We start from the raw sequence: 19,235 nt of genomic DNA, 5'->3' as shown, positions 1-19,235 counted from the left end.
AACAACAAAATCAAATGTATGTAGGTCAAAGGCATTGCTAGAGTCACATACACATAAATTATTGTAATAGGGGATAGTTGAGGACTTTCGAGACGTCTATGAAGCGATTCTATTTTTATATGCCGCAGATTTTTATTATTATTACATTTGATCAGCAGCATTCCCGCTGTCAGTTTCAGTTACACGTCGTTGAACAGGCAGCCAGGACATCAACATCAACAACAACGACTCCACTTTGACCTCTGGCATTGAATCATCATTAAAACAGGGTAGGCAAGCGGAATACGCTTAATTTTAAGCAATGGCAAGTACAATATGTATTCAAAGTGCTCGTAAAGAGGCTCCCCGAATTTGTTTTGTTTCTCAGCAAAGGACGTGCACCTATGTCAGAGTATTGCATAATAAAAGAGAGAGCCAGGAATCGAGAGTCGCACATTTAGGCTGAACACTTTATGGCATTTAAATTTAAATTCACGTATTTACAATTGTCAAGGAGGCAGCAGCACTTTCTAAATACCAAAGAAATGCCCATTTTGGGAATTACTTTTGCTGCACAATCATGTGCCCCCAGCCAGCCACCAAAATGATGAACGTGTCACTCAGTTCGCTGGTCGTCTGACTGCGCATAATTGTGACAAGGGGCTGCAGGGGCGAGAGTAACGATGGGGCACGAACGTGGTCACTTTTGGGGCAGTTTGAATCGACCTCCTGGCGCGCCTTCAAAACTGCTCGCGAATAAAAAGCGACTTCGGTCAAGTATTAGGCATCAAGTGTGGCTCTTTCTTCACTCCCCTTGCCGCGTTGGGCCATTCACGTTTTCCATTATTTTGGTAAATTGGTTGCGCAGCAGCCGAACGCAAAACAAAAAAATGTGTAGCACATATTTGGGCGCCGTTTTGGGCCTCGTTTTGTTTTGCATTTGAACACGAACTTTGCCAGTTGTAAAAAAATATGTAGCGGTGTCTCTTTTTTGGTCGATGGTGCCGTGCATAAAAAGTATAATGTGCTCGGGGTTTGAGCCATGCCGGATTTACGATGCATAGGCCAATAGGCATTTGTTGACGGTAGTTCATCAACATGTTGAGTTTTGTGCGTGGTGCGTAAAAGTTGCGTCGTAAATTCTACGTTTTTTCTCTTCTTTTTTTTTGCAATGCTCATTCAGTTTTTATTAAAAAATAAACTATACAAATTTTACAGAGATTATCCTTAAATCTACGAAATATAGTACATACATAGGATGAGTCCAAGCACACACACCCACACAAATACATAAATCTTATATGGTACTTGTGAACGTGTGTGTGTGTTGGTTACAAGCAAGCATAGAAGTATTGTGTTGTGTTCGTTAATTATTCATTTATTTACAAATCGTGTACAATTTGGTATTTGAATTGAATTTGAAATTCATTGCAAGTGCCCAAGGCATTTGCTCTCGTGTTGTCAACTCGATTTCCTTCATCATGGACATTCATTTTGGCAAATGGCAAAGTAAGTATACGCAGTGTGTACTGCACACATATTAAATTGGGTATAAAAGTTAAGTACGAGTTGCTTAAGTAGGAAGAGGGCAGGATTTACTCAAAGTAATTAACCTGTGTAGATTGCTCTAGATTTTCTGTAATCGGCAATTTTCATTACAATTAATTTTGCTTCCTACACATTCACACATTTAGGATTCAACTGCGATCTATCGCACTACACGTTAAAGTCTAAAACAAATTACAATTACATTTACAAACTAACACTAAGCACACGAACAGTGTTCTCAAAGACTTAATTCTCAATTAGTTGCACTAATCAAATGTTATGCGCTTCGATGATCTGATCATCGCTTCCCACAAACAATCAAACACAAACGAAAAACAACCTCTGCAATTTTTTAGTGTTTTACCATGTTGGGTGTCTCTACGAGTCCCTGCTGGCGTCGCACTAGTTCCTGGCTCAGGCAGCGGCAGCACGAGCATTCATCCTCTGCCACACGCATCATTGCACCCACTCCTGCCTCGACCGCCACCATCGCCGCCAGCTCTGCTCACACACTCGACACGTGCTCATCGTTGAGTCCCATGCCACCGAGGCCACCGCCGCCACCCGTCATCAGTTTCAGCCCATTGGCCACGCCCACACCGACGCCCCCACGCTGACTATCATAGTTGAGCACCAGCGTCGACGGCGGCGGCGTCTGCAGCAGCAACTGCTGCTGCTCCCGCAAGCATGCACCCGAGTGCCGAGCCACAATCGCTGCACTGTGATTGGGATGAGGGCTGCGTACCGACGAGCTCTTCCTCATCAGCTGTGGCGTCACCGTGTTGCCCACCTGCAGCAGTCCCACCTGCTCCTTGAAGGGTGCACCGCCCGCCCCGTTGCTCGAGCTGCGATAATAGCTCTGCTGGCGAAAGGTTCGCATTTGCCGTGCACTGCCTCCAGCAGCATCCACTTGGGTCACCGCTGTCAGCATCGAGGGAGTGCGTTGCGAGTCACCTCTGCGAAGGATATAAATAGTGGGAGTGTGTGAAGTAATTGTGGTTGTAAAGTGCGCCTCCTCCTGTGTGTGTGTGTACTACCTGTTTAGACTGTAGGCGTTGTTGTTGCCGCCGCCAGTGCCGGATTTGTTTCCCTTGCCGGGGCAGAGATGAAAGGCGCCATAGATGAGCGGGTTAACGAGGCTGTTCGACATGCCAAAGAAGAAGATGGCATCCTGCAATTCATCGCCCAGCTGCAAGTAATCCAGTAAAATTCAAATTAATTTCAAGTTCTACCCAATATATTTCATTCTCTCTTTCTTTGTGGCTTAGTTTTTGTGTGCCGCAGCTTGAGTCGCCATTTCGTTTCGCTACCTTTTTGTGTGGATTTTCATTATCTGCTAGCAATGGCAATTTCAGGCCCAAAGCTCTCTCTCTGTGCGTAACCAAGTCAACAATGTAATGTGGGTGGATGGAGTGCTGCCATTAATTAAAAAATTGCCATAAGAAATAATTCTTATGTGCTTCCCCACTCACACCCCAAAAAGAAAAGCGCTTTGACCCGCTAAAATAAACACACAAAAAAAAAGGGAGAAGAAAAGAAAAGATTCCAGCCGTAAAAAGGATTTAGCGAACAGCTGCCAACTGATTCAATTCCCCTTCCCCCTCACTTATCTTCGCTTAGTCGGAGTGTGGGTTAGAGTATATGCTCATTTTACAGCCGACACAAGCCGTAATATTAGACACGTCAAACAAAACAACAAAGGGGAATCACCGAGTTCCCCCACCACGATTCACAGCATGGCGCTGCCTCTGATTGATGTGCTCCTAAAAAAGTTACACCTAAATGTTAAATGTTTCTTTTTACACCCCTACAGAGGGAGTATTTAAAGTAACTGCGCTGACTAAATATATAACCAAAAGTGAAACTTCAGTTGCACAATTGATATAAGAATCTCGACGAATAGCTTTATCCATTGGATGCGCTTTATGTCTCTCACACGAGGCCAATCTCAGAAACAGGAATGGGAAGCATTAGGGCGAAATCTAGAAGAATAACAACCCTTTTAAATTGGCACTTGCGCCTATGTTGTAAGCGACATTGAACGCTCCACGCCCACGCGCATGGGTCTAACGGGCCAAAAGGTCTATGAGCCGTGGTCTACTAGAAAAGCTGGCTGGCTGTGCGCCCACGCAATCTTAGCATACTTGCCCTTTTATCTGGATTCCAGAACATGAAGATAATCATCATGACGTAGTAGGGTGTCCAGCAAATGAGGAACGCTATGATGATGACCACAGAGATGCGCAATGATTTCATTTTCGCTTTGTGTATCAAGCGCTGACGGTTCGTCTGCGTCGGCAGCTGTTTCGTTGTCGAGTAGTTGGCCAGCTTCGAGCCCTGGAACATTTTTTCACTGCCTGCGATACACAAGAATAAACAACAACAAAAAATAGAGGGAGAGAGGAATGTTATGTTAACTATGCAGCTGCGTTCCGAGAGCAACGAATTGCTGGAAACTCACTTGAAATGGTGCGGAATGTTGACATGTAGGTGCCTGAAATATTTAAATTAGCTTGCATTAGTAAACATAACATAGTTCGAGGATGCACAATATAAAGCCACACTTGATTAAGGGTAGACAGTGTATATTAAATTGGTTTGTATATGAATTTTATGATGCATAATTCCAAAACAATTATAAAGTGACAAAATAATATTTTTGGCAAATAATAAATAATTCATTTATTTATGGCTTCAATGAAAGTCAACAAAATTTGTTCTCTGACTCTTAATTTAAAATTGAATATTATAGCAATTTTGACTTCAATTAAATAAAAGTATTTAATAAATTTATAGTAAAAAGGAATAAGTAAATTGTAGTCAAACATCTATAAAGAATTTCTAATTTAAGTTAGACATTTTGAAATAGTACTTCGAAAGTTATTAAAGTTAACAATTACTTATTTATTTGTTCTTTGTGGATATAGCTAAAAACAAATGAATAAAAACATTTTAATGTACTGCAAGTAAAAAGTATTTCTAAATTAAATTAGGCATTTGTAATTATTTCTTCAAGAGGTCAAAACTTTGTCTTTTAAAGAGTTTTGTTTTCTTTTTTACATAGCTTTAACATTAAATCTAAATAAAAGCAAAAATTATAAAGTTCTGTAGAAAATGTTAAGAAGGATTTTTAAATTAAATTCTTCATATGTTATTAATACTTCAAAAGTTGAAAGCTACTTTCTTTAAAGAAATTCGTTATTTATTTCATCCTTTATGATAAGTAAAATAACATAAAAATAAGTGAACCAGTAAACTTAAAACAATACTACAAGAAATGGCCAAACTATTTCTGGATTTGCTTATAAATTTATAATGCTTTCATTAAGAGCTAAGAGTTATGTTCTTTTAAGTAATTAAAATCAATTATTTGTAAGTTATTTTTTAGATGCAGTTTCCCCCCAGCTTTTTTAGTGCCAACTACTAAATCTACATCTCAGTCCCACAATAAGCAAGGTTAGTTTTATTTTTAGAGCCAGTAGCTTTTATACGCTTGGTCACCTCTTAGCTCAGTTTAGTATGCAAAAGAACTTACCAAAGAGTATGCAAAGGGGCAGCAGGAAGGTGAAGACGAGCGTGAACGTGGCATACATCTGCTCCTGCCAGTCAGCGGTGTAGAATCCGTGAGTCACACACTGATAGAACTCCTCGACGAAAGGACCGCGTGCCACATGGAAAATAAAGAACTGCGGGTGCAAAGATGTGTGTGAGAAAGAGAGAAGGAAATGGGAGAAAGCGGTAAAAGGATGACACAAGCAGTTTGATTAAATTCGTTTACAAACATGTGAGTGAGTATTTGATTGAATATGTTTATCAGTTCCGCTGAATGGCCCAACAAACGAGTCAAAGGAAACCAATGTTTAAACTTGCGTTTTCCCCATCTACAGACTTGAATGTATCTCCGGATGAATGTGTGTGAATGAATGAATGTTCGAGTGTGTATGAGTGCTCGCTTGATTATTGATTGTAATCACAGTTGCCAGCTCTGCAGCTTGGCAACAATCTTGAAATGCTTTGTTGTTGCTACATTGAAAGTTTCCATGAGGCAAGCGAATTTCTCATTTGCAATTGCAAATTCTTTTTAAGTCGAGCAAAGTGCATCTATACACACATTACCTGCTGCTCTTTATTAGCCACAATCTGCACTTAATCCACTGGAAATAAGCGGATTTTTATTCCGACATATCTTCCACATTGCAGCAACACACTAAAACTCTTCGAGTTATATCCCTGCACGATGTCGATAAATCTAGCTAAAGTGCTGCTGTGGTCATAATCAAAGTCGTCGTCGTCGTCGTCCTTGTTGACCCCTCGAGGAACAGTTGTGATTATAACTAATACATTAAAAGTCCTTTCATTTGCACATTTTATGAGTTTTTCTCGGTCTCAGTCTCGGTCGCCCACTTTTGGGGGCCACTGTGTGTGTCAACAGATGGCGCGACTCAAAAGACATCTGAAATGCTTGGCTGAGCGCAAAGTAGTAAAACTAAAGCACTAAAATGGAGAAGAACGAGGGCCACGAATAACCCCACAACGTGTTAAGACTGATTTTTATTAATTTCTCACATTTATAACTTCCGAGCAATTGAATTGTTACTGTACTGCTCGTAAGGAGAAACAAATAAAAAAAAACTACGCTACACAGCAAAATAGGGTAAATACGACGAACTAATTCAGAATATCATGTTTGCAAACTTTAATTAAGTTTAACTACAAATAAAAGAGGAAATCGATTTGACACCAACACATTTTCAATCATGAACAACCTTCATCAATAGTACTACAAGAATTTTTGTGAAAAATGAAATATGTCAGACTTCATTCAAACTTGTGCACTTATCAGAACAATTTGTCAAGTTTATATCCTCAATCCGACAATAAGTATGTTCATCTACATGTGCGTATGAATATGTATGTGTGTGTATGAGTGTGTGTGTCTGTGTGTGCGTAATAATGTGAGCATGTTTATGCCAAAAGTGAAAGTGTCCCAATAAAAGGAAATGCTTTCGAATTTCACTTTTAACATAGAACGTAAAATGTGAAAAAGAATTTCGGTTTGCCACCAGCAGCACCAGCCACATTCCACACAAAGAGAGAGAGAAAAATACTGTTGCATAGTGTAATATAAACGTACAAATGCCAAGAAACAGAAGGAGAACAAAGAGTGGAAGAGACGAAGAGAAAAAGTCGCATTGGGACGGGATCAACATTTGTTGTTTATTGCCAAAGGAAGTAAATTTTCATTTTGTTTTATTATTTGAGACGCGTGAAATGGAGAACAGGCTGCGACACACAGCAACAGCAGCAGCAGCAGCGGCAGCATGGGGCATCATGTGAGGCAGCAGCAGCAGGACGAGTATATTGAATTTGATACGATAGCTATTGATTATCGACAAGGCGACGGCGATGGCGACGACTGAAGAGTGCTTCAGTGCTCAAGCAAAAATGTGCGGCAAATATTGCGAATGAAGTTTTCGAATTATGCAATCGCTTCGCATCACATCGCAGCGATGGTTTCAAATGGCAACCAATAGCATACCATCCCATGAAGTTGAAGTGACTCAAGTGTCACGTTTAATGCCGCATGAGTTTTATGTGGCATATTCGATAAAACCAAATGAACAAAGTATCACCTTGGGGCCACAGACACACGTCGCCGCAACAACAACATTATGAGGACTCTCAACTTAAGCTGTCATGTTGCAAAACAAAAGGAGCTGTTAGCTACGACACAATTGCAAAAAGGTCCCTTAATTGGCGATGACATTCTCACTTTCGAAACTTGTTGCGCTGTAATTAAGTGAACGCAATAGTAAAAGAACGAACAATTGAACTTCGTTGTTAAAGACTCAAGCCTCGTAGCTCGTTTCCGAGTAGCGCGCAATCAAAGGATGCATCAAAACGGCATCAAAAACGAACAAAAGTAAATAAAGTGTGGCTTAAAAAACTTGCCTTTCAACCAGACTTCTCTTTCATAATTTCGATGGAAATACGTATATGTAATTTTGATTGTTAGAGCAAGTTTCTGATTGCAAGTCCTAGAATTTTGTAAACTTTCTAAAGCTGGGCAAACGCAAGAAACTCGTGCAATTGGCAGCCAATTGTGCTTGCTGACAGGCGTGCTCTTTTGTGAGTTACATGTAGCAGTGCAGCCGGTGCGCTATTCAAGTACAGTTGATTAAAGAGCTGCTTAAAGCGATTTGAAGCGATTTGAAGGTGCAATTATAATAGACGGAATAAGCCACGTTTGCTGGTAGTCAGCAGAAACTAATTAACTTAGAAGGCTGCACATCTGATATTGAAGCTGCAATTGACAGCGCTGATTAGTGGAAATATAGCTAATAGTTATCCGTGTCTGCATTGTGGAAAGGGCTAAACCAAAGCTTTTTATCAGAAGCAATACCAGGAATTGCAGCGCTCGATATAAAAAGTGAGCAATTGAATATGTAAAGGGTCAGCGTCCAATTTGTAAAACCCAAACACACTCCAAACAAAAGAATTTCTTCACATAGAAACGTGTGCACACTTGTTGAAAAAATATAAATATTTTTGTAAGCCCGTTAGTGATAAAGTTTCGCATGATAAAAAGAACAGTGTAAAATGTGTTGAGCGTGAAAAGTTTCAAAGCTGAAGCAAAATAAATTGCATATTGCCTGCAAACATATGTATATACAAAAGTGTTCATTTAATTTCAATTTATTATTCTTTAAAATTGGATGTAAATATATACGTGGAAAAAAGAACAACGTTAGAAATTTATTTATTTCCTATGATGAAACACACTCTTCTTTAAATCAAACTCTTAACAAACTCATAGCTTAATATAAAAGTAAAATAATATATTTTCTCTTCCATTTTTCACTGCGTTGGAAAAAACGCTTTATCAAAGTCTATTTTTAGCAAGTCAAGATAACACCGTAATTATTCTAAATATTTATTTTATTATATAAATAAGTTGACAAGGAAACACGATGCGTGCGAAGCGACGCCACGCTCCCCACATTAACACGCAAGCAACAGCAGCGCAACCTAATTATGCTCGTATGCAAACACAATCATCGCCCATCCTTTTTTTTTAGTGAGTGAAGGCGCTGATAAGAGATAAGCAAAGGAGCCGAGTGCTGCCAGGTAAATCTAAACCATGCGCATAATTGCGCAGATTCTCGTAATTAAATGTGCTGAATTATACAAGGAAACGTAGCATACATTTCAGCGCAACTTTTTGCCTTAACTGCCGTACTTAATGCAAGCAATATGCTAATGCAAAAAGGATGGGAAACGAGCTACCCACAGCAACTATTCAAATTGCCGAAAAACTGCAAGCCAGCGAAATATTTTTTTTTTGTTGGAAGAAAAATGATAAGCTAGTTGCCCAGAGTTGTGCAAATGTGGGAAATGTATCAAAGCAGCCCACATCCCACATTTCAAATCCACATCCATATGCAGATTGGCTGACAGCAACGGACGGAAATCAAAAGAGAAGACAGAAAAGGTTACATTTTGCATAAATTTAACCTTTGCTAACAATGCCGAAGGGAAGCTGTATTGAATACAGCTTAAGAGCTCCCCACAGACACTGAAAGTGCCAAAGAACTCTCTGTCTACATCAAATCAACTTCATACATTCAAATGACAGATAATTTAGTGCTTTAATCTGCAAACGTTCTAGCAAATTGTCTAATACAATGCATTTGCAATGTATTTATTTCTCATTTATTCAAGTTGTAGTTGTTAACCCTGCCGAGTGTCATCAACCTTGCCACTTCTCAGCTATTCAATCTCAACTACTGTTGACGCAAGCTGTCTTGACTTAATTCAGCTGTTGTAATATTTGAATTTCTATTTTTGAATAGCGCGGAAAAACCACCGAAAAGGGAGATGATTAACATAGAGCATAGAAATTGCGTGAATAAAACCAACGGCATTTCATTTAGAGCATCTAGTCAAGTGTAGCAGAAACAAGACAATTGCTATGTTGTGTAATAATAAATTAAATTGTCAGCCTTTAATGCAGTCAATGGCACTTGGCAAAGTAATCTGTTAATCGCGGTAAGCCGCCGCTCCCTAGGCAGAGACTATTAAAATTGTTTGCTGCTAGGTCATAAATCTGCAGGGCAACTCAATTATATATGTATACAATCGTTTGGACACAAAAACCTACACGGAACACACTTGCACACACACAAACAGAAAAACACTCACATAAATAATGCAATAAACGTGTGAAAATAAAGGATTATAGCGGAAAAAATGGTCAAATTTTGGGTGTTGCCTTTATGATTAAAGATGGCGAGGGCGAATGGCAAAAGGATGCCAGCCAAGCAGATAAGCAGCCTCCAGCGGGCGAAAGTGGGACATACATAAGTATACGGTAGTAGAAGAAGAAACTGGCAAAGCCAACTGAGAATGCTGGAAAATATGCCAGGAATATAAATATTTCATGTGTGTCGTCAGTGGCAACATTTACAACTGCTCAAGAACCTCGCTCACTTTCTTCCATTCTCTTTTTTTTTGTGGACAACCCTTTTGCAGCTACAGAAGTTTATTTGGCGTGCAGATCGCAAAGGCTGGCAAATATCGAATGCTGCGTTTAGTGAGCTCTTATGCAGAAAGCAATCACTTTTAATGCCCGCGCACGCACCGACGCCTTTTTAGGACTATTTACGTGCTGCCACGGGGGCCAAAAGGCCACGCGCCACCAGCCACACGCTACACGCTATAACGCCACAAGCCAGCGGGGCAACGGGACAACGGGGCGTATGCGTGTCATAAAGCAAACATATTACGCCAACTGCGGCACGCACGAGGAGCTGGCCCCAGGCATCGACATCCTCATCGACATCGGACCGGGTCTTGACTTAATGGCAGGCGACAAATTGTTGCCGAAATTTGGCAACTGTTCAACGTTGGAAAAACAAAGCAATTTGAATTGATTTCACCGTATGCACATCGCACTTTGTGCCACTTTGGTATTAACTAAAGTGCACAGCACTTACCTGAGGCAGACTGAGCACCAGCGAGAGAATGTAAGTGCCCCCTAGCAGACGATGGCAACGCTTTGCCATGTTCAGCGATTTCATCGGATACTTGACGGCAATCCAGCGATCGACGCCAATCAACACGAGCACATAAGTCGATAGATACAAGCTGAACATCTGAAAAAGTTTCACCAGCTTGCAGGTGAGTTCATTGGCCAGCCACTGCACCGTATAGCACCAGGCTGCCTCGCCAATCAGACAGAAGCCCGTGACGAGCACATCGGCAATCGAGAGATGAAACATCAGCGAGTAGATGGCACTCCAGGTGTGCCGAGAGTTGCGACGCGAGATGCGCGTCTTGTAGATATTCCATATGGTCAGCAAGTTGCCCAGCAGCGAGAACAGTGCCATCACGGCCAGCACATAGACTTTGAGCAGACCCGATCGCGAGAGCTGTGGCGCATGATCCATCACATGCTCCGGCACTTGCTCGGCAAGCGGTGATGTGTCATGCATTCCGGTGATGTGTTGTCCCAGCGTCGTCGAGCCGTTCAGCTGTGTGTTGGTCATGATGGCAAAAGCAGTCTCGGTGGCTCTGGTTGTTATTGGCACTGACATGGGAGTGGGTGCAGTGACTGCATCGGTAGCTTCGGTGGCCAGCGATAGGCCCACATCCAGCATGTCGAATGTGAAGTTGGCAATTTTGGGAGCAGCTTTCCTAGCGGCCGATGCGAATAGTCGCGTAAAGTTCGCCACTGTGGACCAGCGTGAGTCTGTGTCGTTAAAAGAGTTGTTCTCCAGCAGTTCCAGTGTGCTGTCATTGCTGGCCAAATTTTGCAGCCCATTGCTGGAATCCTCAAACGCATCCATTGTTTTGCGATTTGATTGGAAATTTCGTATTCAAGCGTTAGAATTTTCTGGGTGGTTTCGTTTCGTGGTTGCCAGCACACATTAACTGGTTGGCATGTTGGTTGGCATGAAAATGCTCTGTGGTTTTTCCTCAATTTGTAAATTCGTTAAAGTCCATGCTGAGGTAAGCTGCTTGTCAGTTAAATATTCACTTCACTTTTCCCTGCAATATAGTAGTAGATAATCCAATTAGTTTTGTTTTTCAGCTATGGGAGGGAGAGAAATAAATATTTGTAGCTTAGTAACAAACACTGCGAGTATTAAAACAAATCTCTTTTCCTTTGATTTATGATAGCAACTGATTGGAGACACGAGTTAAGTAAAAAGTTCTTCAAATAGCTAGAAAAACTTCTGGGAATCGCAGGCGAACGTGTAGCAAATATTGAACATAATTTGTGAATACAAAAGATATCGAGTATGAGTTAGTTAACTTTTCTAAACACAATTCCCAAAAATTTTGTGTCTCTTTTTATCAGCGAATTCCCCGGGAACTTTTATGTTGATTTAAAGCTGTTGTCAAAACTTGAGTCGAACAAGTAAATTTAATCTAACTTTATGGCTTAACTATTGAGCTGGCAATTAACTAGTTGTGGTTTAATTAGCTGATATCTGTCTTGTCTGATTGGCTAACAAGCTCATCGATTAAAACAATTGCAAATGCACAGGTAGAAATGTAAATGAGTCGCGGCTTCAATTTGCACACTATTGGCCTTATTTTCCGCACTGTTTGATATCGTTGCAGTCGATTTGAATAAGTATCATTGCAACATCGATGCCCCCCGCCATTGACCTTTGCCATGCGAGTACAATTAGACTTCCGTAATTACACGAGTGCCGGGATTAAATTCGCTCGATTCCACAGCAAAAGCACATTTGCCTCTCTCTCGCACTTCTTCGCTCTCTCTCCCTCTCACTCGCTGAATGTTAAAACTGGCATACTCTTAAATTCAGTACAAAGCCTGCGAAATTAGCTTTAATGGATAACGCGACTGCCGACTGTCGACTTGCGACTGAAGTCAGTGGCATTGTTAGGCCAGACTGGGCAGTCATTCGGTTTGTTATGCGACTGCTGCTGATTTGCAGTGCAAGTTCAAAGTAAAATTCCATAAAATTTCATTTTCAAAATTAATTTATGAACATAAATTAAATTGAACGCTTGGTTAAGATTGTTATTTCGCCTGTGGCGTCGCACAATGGGTAAACAATGAAACCAGTTCAACGAAATCAAACAGAGTCCAAAACCAAACCGAAAATCAAGCATACGCCACATGTGCTGAGCCCCCTAAGCTTGCGATTTATTGGAGAAGACAACAATAAATTGAATGTTTAATATAACAATGTCAACACATGTAATTATTGTTAGCATAGGTTTCAATTAAACAAGTATTCAGTAATTAACTGAACTGAATTGAACTCTCTAGCTAAGATCAATTACTCGCTCATTTGCTCGGTTCGATTATTAATAACAATCGCATTGACAGATTGCCGGTTTGCAATTGCCGTTTGCTGCTTAATCGCCAGTTTGTCATTTTATGTGTGTGCTTCGAGTATATGCGAAAATTGCTTTGATTGCCCATTTATTCATTCACCCACTAATTCGAAGGAACCCGCATATCTCTCAGTAAAAGTTTTCAATTCTTTGGCTGCTTAATCAATGCGATTAATTCTCAAATGCGTATTTGATTGATCGCCACCCAAAGGCAACAAAGCGGCAAAGTAGCGAAACTGCCAAACTGCACATCTGCCTGACATCCCGAGTTCTTTTGATTGATTTGCATATGATGTATCAAAAATTCAAGAGACCTGACCCGAAAAACGTCTAGACGACCCTTGTTTATGCTTTGCGTGGTGCTTCTTGAGTGATTATTGCCAGCTAGCCTCATCATATAATGCTAAATATTTCACGAGATTGCCGAAAAGTTGTGGGCCTACCGCAGAATTGCTCTAGCTCCGGATGGGACATAGATTGTAGGTGAGCCACGAGGCGTATACGCAACTTAATTGTTCAAATTGACAATGCGAATTGTTTAAGTGGTTTCTTTGTGCAGACAACGCAGCTTTTAAACTTTCTTCCTTCGCGCCGTTGGCCATTGTTGGCATTGACATTGGCCACAGCAACATCAACAGCATCAACAACATTGATATTGGCATTGTTAATGGTTTGGCCACAGGCCATTTGAAATGATGATTATCTGTTGGCCACTCTCGCGAACATGCTTTTCGTTTTGTTGTTGGCTCAATATATATTCTGCAAATGGTGAGCATTATTATGGCCATTGTCTGCCTATCAATGGTTGATAATACCCTGTAGAGTGAGGCGAGAGAGAATTATAGCCGCAATCAACCACAAGAAAATAGTCTATAAATTACATCAAATATTTTCATTTATATTAAAATAAAGACATCAGCATCTATCACTTAATACAGGGTATTGTCAGAGCAAAAACTTTATATTTGTCAATTCACTTTGCCATTGTGTACTAAATATTTTGCCTGCCTCCAAAAACTTTGCTCATTTGCTGAAATTGAGTTCATTTACGAGTACAACACCATTTGTTCTTCCTAATTGCAGAACGAAATTTCTAAAAAAGTTCAGGCAAAAGAAAGAAAAAGATCTGTTTCTGTACTGTGCTGTGCTGTGCTATGGCTTTGGTGTCGTGTACACTGACAAAAAGAGTCTGTTGGCAAACAACAAAGAAACTGCCACAGACAGGCAGAAACACTCTCTGAATACGTAAAAGGCGCAAAGTTTCAGCCAGTCCATTTATTTGCTTGTGTATACATATTGTATTCTGATCGTCTGTTGTATAACACATTCATTTTTTCGAAGCTTTCTTAGGCTTTGTCTAAGCCGAAATAGTCGAGTATTTGCACAGTTGTTAAGCCTCGAGCACCAACACATGTCTCTGTCTTGAACAGCTTCTGTACTGATGAACTTGAGTAAGTATTCCCGGTGTTAGATCAACTTGGACGTGTGTTTTCAATTTAAATATTAACATATCATAATAGACGCATGTGTGTATATGTATCGAATATTTTTTTTTTTGGCAGCGCCAAACTGTGAAACAGCAAACAGCAGCAGGCTTCTATCAATTCGCAGCACAATTTTTTGACATTCGAGTATCAAAGCACATTTATTTGGAATTTTTTCTCAATTATTTGCACAATTTTGTTTGCTGAACTTCGCGTGGGCCGCCCCGAGGCGAATATGAATCCATATATGAATTCCATTTTTGACTAGCTAAGTACGCTCGCTACACACTCACACCTGCCACCTGCTATCCACCCAGCGAAATTCGAAAGGTGCACAAATTACTTCTTAATGCCAATTTCATAGGTAATCCGACGAGCCTTTGAGCCACTTGCCTTTGTTTTTTGGTCGAGAATTTTTATATTTTACCGATGCTGCTGTTGTGGTTGTTGTTGCTGTATGTATTCCTATAATTTGTTATTTTTAATTATTATTAACAGTTGAGTTAATAAGCACAACAAGCAGAGTAGGGACTGTGAGTGCGAGTGCGAAGGCGATTGCGAGAGTCGATTCGCCAGAATAGAGGAACAAGATTAGTCTTTAATTACACGTAATGTTCTTTCATATCTGCCATTAGGCAAATTGCTATCGAGATTGTTTAGCTCACATTACACATCAAACGACCTTATGATATTTACATTTTATTCTCTTGAATGTAATTATGAATTTTATTTCACTTGCAATTTTCGCAGCTAAATTGTAACACTTCAGAAAATGAACTGCTCGAAATTTGAATAAATTCACAACATTTATTGACGGCTTTCACTTTTCTTTTTCTTTATTGGCACTTTTCGAATCTTATCTTATTACTTTGGTTCGTTTCAGCTTCTGCTTTTTTTTTGCTGCCGTTGCTGCTGTTGCTGCTACTGCTGCCAATTTCAAAATTGCCCGAAGTCACTGTCGTGTATCACTTTGATACCTCCAAGAGGGGGTATATTCATTATAAGTACGACGAGTATTTGATCTGCCGTGGTTCAGAAACTCACAACCGCAGCCCCACGTCAAGTTCTAGCAACTGGCACGTTCCGTCCGCTTCGTTCCGTTAAGTTTAGTTGTTCGTTGCGAACTGTTTCGCTGCTCTGCTCTGTGCTCGAGTCTCGGACAAAAGACTCTGCGTGTTCATACAAGTTCGTACAACACGACACGAGTCGCACGATTCGCTTGCGACGAGTTTTTCATTCATAAAGTCTCGTTCAGTGGTGTGGCAGAGGCTGCAGGAACTGTCCGACCTCAATGGAGGATGGAACATGCAACATGTTTGCGCGCGCTTTCTTAAAGCCAGAGGGCAATGTTCGGCAATCATAACGTATACGCACAGTGTGCCAGCGCCAGCACATTGTCCGCCATTCAATGTCAAACTTCCTGTTAGACAAAACTAACTGTTTGGCTTTGTCGTGCATTCCACTCACTCGCCTCTGTTGAGTCCTTGTCTCGTTAAACACTAGAAGTTAGCTCTCTTCTGTGTTGTGTGCGACAGGCAATAAGTTGCTTTTTCTTTGCATTGCTTTGCCTTGCTTTCTTTCCAAATCATTTCGTAACAAAGCAAACTATTTAATTGTCTATAACTTCAACAGTTGTTGTTGCTATGGCATTAGTTTAGTTTGAGAGAAACATATTTTAGTCAGCTAATTAAAGCGCTACATCAACTCGCACACTACAATCCTCGTCTCTCACATGCTTGCTTATTCAAATTAATTACCGAAACCCAGCCAAGACAAACAGAGCGCTTAATGTGCGCTGAAGAGTGAAAATACTCGACAGGTGAGTGTAATAAATTTGTTGATCTACTTTCCCTGAGCCCAAAAGCAGAGCTCGAGGCTCAATCATGTTTTGCGAAAACATTGGGGAATTGCGAGTCTGCCAACACACGGACTTTGATCCTTTCTGCAGGCCGCGGAAAGCAAATATGACAACCTGACTGATTAATTTGCTTGGAAATCAAAGTTTTGCACATTCGACCTTGATTTATCATGACCTTGTTTTCACATGCTAAAGAAAACCGTTGCAAGACAAAAATATTAGAAGAATAATTAATGAACAATTTTATATTTTTGAGGTGAATGTGTAGAAATTTATCTTAAATTGTGCAAATATAATTTTAATAAATTGGAACTCAATTTAATTTTATTTTTATGACTGAAGTTGCTTCTCAATTATGAAGTAAATGAGTCGTCGCTATTCTCAGATACAAATATAATTATAATTAAAGCAGCACTTGTTTGTTTGTCTTAGAAAATCAATCAACATTGTAGGCAAACTATCTATCATAGGTAAGTGATTTTTTACGACAGGTAATAAAATGTTTATTTTTCCCTTTTCGCCCAAGGCCAGTTAAGTAATAACTGAGAAATATGTAACGACTATAAAAATACCGTCACCAGCCGCTTCAACGCGTGCATTTATTTATATATATATGTTATATAAATAAGTAGTATGTTAGAAGGCAGTCTCTAAGCACAGAGAAGACATTGAATTTTATGCAGCACTCAAGCCAGCAGGCAGGAAATTGAACAGTGTATCAACGAAATGCTGTCGTATTTATGCAAAATGTTTATATTATATAAATTTTTGTACGTATGCTGAAGGAAAGCCTGTGGGATCGCTTACATGAAATTTCACACCCCAAGCTTCTATATTATGAATCAATATTTAATATTATTATGTTGGCCAGCACAAAAAAAAGTATTTTCGTTCAGAGAGCAGATTTAATTTGACAAATCGATTAGGTTTTTTTGAATTTGCTTTGAAATGGACAGCAACAAGTAGGGTTTCCTTAGCTGATATCAATCAAAACTAATTTAAAAATGGAAATGAGAAAAAAATTGCTTGTAAGGATATCATATTTGGATGGATACGGATACGGAATCACAATTCGTAAGAGTTAATTTTTTCTTGTCACACGCCGAGTTGACAAATGATGAACGGCTCTGTCAGCCCGAGTCCATCCCCATATCCACATCCACAATCACATCCTCTCGCACAAAAGTAAGCGAAATAAAGAGAATGGCAGATATATAATGGAAGGACATTTGTGTGAGCAACCGCTATCGTTATCATTTGGAGGGAAGCTGTTGCCAGTTGGTTAGACTCATGTCAAACACAGCAGCGTCACTTTGATAGTGAGCTGACAGCCTGTAGCTAAGTTGTCCCACTAATCCTTTTGTGTCCTTGTCGGTCGGCAGCAGGGCGGTGCCACCTTGCCCCTAAAGCGAGCATTCGTATGAGAAAACCAAAACTATTCTGCGGCAAAAAGCTCAATTTAATTTGCATGATTATGTAAAAATATAAACACTTGCTTTGACGATGGCACGCGCTCTGTTTAGTTTTTCGCAGAACATCCGAACACAACATTCTTCTATACCACATCCGCATGTGTTTGGGATGAAGCCACTTCCGTATCGACCTCTGTTCATATCTTTATCCACATCCACGTTTACATTCACGTCCACATCCTAATTCCAATTTCAATTTCATGGCTTAAGTTTAAAGCAGCAGCAGCAGCCCTGATACAAAACTCTCTTCGCAAATTCCTGCCACAAAGGAAACCCTCTGTCATGTGTGTATATTCGTTTTGTGTTTGTGTTTGGTCCTGGGCATGTGCCTGTGACTGTGCTTGGGTCCAATTCTTGTTTCTGTGTCGCGGACAAATGCATAATTTGGCATAGAAAATTACGGCACAGGAGCAGCACCCAGGCTCCTCCAATTTCTCGGGTGATTTATTTCTTTTTTGGACAAAGTTGACACAGCACTTGACTTGGACTTGGCGCTAGATTATTGCTTTGCCTGAGCCTAGAGAGAGGATGCGTGTGCGGTAAACACAAAAAAGTTTTGCAAGTTGCGTAATCTATCGAGAGTTCATGTAAATCATACTTGTGATTATATATTTGCATATTTATATAATAATGCTTACATGCACGCAGCTGATGACAACATCATCAGCATCAACATCAACAGCAACATCACCATCATCATCATCATCATCATCAACTTTTGTTAAACTGACTTTAATTATGGGCAAGTTACAAGCTGATTGTTTGCTATTTCCGTAGTTCGTGGACAGCATCGATAGTCAAAATTGACAGGCGTTAAACATGTGTTCTCTACCCCAACTCCGCTCTCAATTGTTGCCTATTTTAGGAGCTACAAATTGATTTCACCGCGCTGAATGAGCCAGCCCAACAATAAGTTAGTTAGCCTTTGGGTAACCTTCGAGTCGAGCCACGAGCCACGTCGACTCGAGCATCTCGGACATTTGCCTCGAAGGAGGGAACGAGGTTGGCCGCATTCCTGCATTGAGTAAGCAATGATTTTCATTTCGGTCTTCCTTTCATTATGCTATTGCTTTCGCCATTTTCTTTTACCGTTTGCCTTTGCGTCCGTCCGTCTGTCCGTTCGTCCATCCGTCCGCTTGGCATTCCTGCGTTCAGAAAGCGCTCCTCATTTTCTTAAGTATTTCAAACATATTTTTATATGCTGCTCAGGCGTGGGCTCACTTTGTTTCCATTTGTGCCGTCGCTGTGTCTAAGGAATCTCTTCTTGCGCTTCTTGCTGTGGCATCGGTGCTTCAGGTTCAGCTTCAAACTACTTTATTTGGATGACTGTTTGTTTGAAGTGCCGACCGACCGGCTTTAAAGTCCTGCCAACTCCATCCACATGCCAAAAACTGAAATTCACGGCCGTTTACTGCCCTTTTCCTGTCCTTTTCACGCACTTCATTCCTTATCCTCTCTCTCGCTGTCCTTCTCTTTCTTAACGTTAAAAATGTATACTTAACTGTTATGGGTTGGCGA

The 19,235-nt window shown here is 40.4% G+C and overlaps 2 protein-coding genes across 2 annotated transcripts in view; both read right to left on the bottom strand.

Moving 5' to 3' along the window:
• Positions 1 to 1,134: 1,134 nt before the first annotated feature.
• LOC132789877 (gonadotropin-releasing hormone receptor) lies at positions 1,135 to 11,384 on the bottom strand. The gene is made up of 6 exons (XM_060798188.1): positions 10,524 to 11,384; positions 5,063 to 5,213; positions 3,989 to 4,021; positions 3,676 to 3,884; positions 2,565 to 2,716; positions 1,135 to 2,483 (listed from the first exon to the last, which is right to left on the bottom strand). Exons 1-6 carry the CDS (start codon positions 11,373 to 11,375, stop codon positions 2,033 to 2,035), a joined length of 1,848 nt encoding a protein of 615 aa, XP_060654171.1. The 5' UTR covers positions 11,376 to 11,384; the 3' UTR covers positions 1,135 to 2,032.
• A 103-nt stretch (positions 11,385 to 11,487) lies between these two features.
• Positions 11,488 to 19,235, bottom strand: part of LOC132789874 (bumetanide-sensitive sodium-(potassium)-chloride cotransporter) — a 43,994-nt gene continuing 36,246 nt past the window's right edge. Inside the window, exon 20 of the mRNA XM_060798185.1 lies at positions 11,488 to 11,577. Coding sequence (XP_060654168.1) covers positions 11,568 to 11,577 — 10 coding nt within the window. The 3' untranslated portion in view covers positions 11,488 to 11,567. The remainder of the gene's footprint in view (positions 11,578 to 19,235) is intronic.

The sequence above is a fragment of the Drosophila nasuta genome, chromosome 3 (assembly GCF_023558535.2).
Source record: "Drosophila nasuta strain 15112-1781.00 chromosome 3, ASM2355853v1, whole genome shotgun sequence".
Lineage (NCBI taxonomy): Eukaryota > Metazoa > Arthropoda > Insecta > Diptera > Drosophilidae > Drosophila > Drosophila nasuta.
The sequence above is the reverse complement of the archived record's forward strand: the minus strand, read 5'-3'. Positions and strand labels throughout refer to the sequence as shown.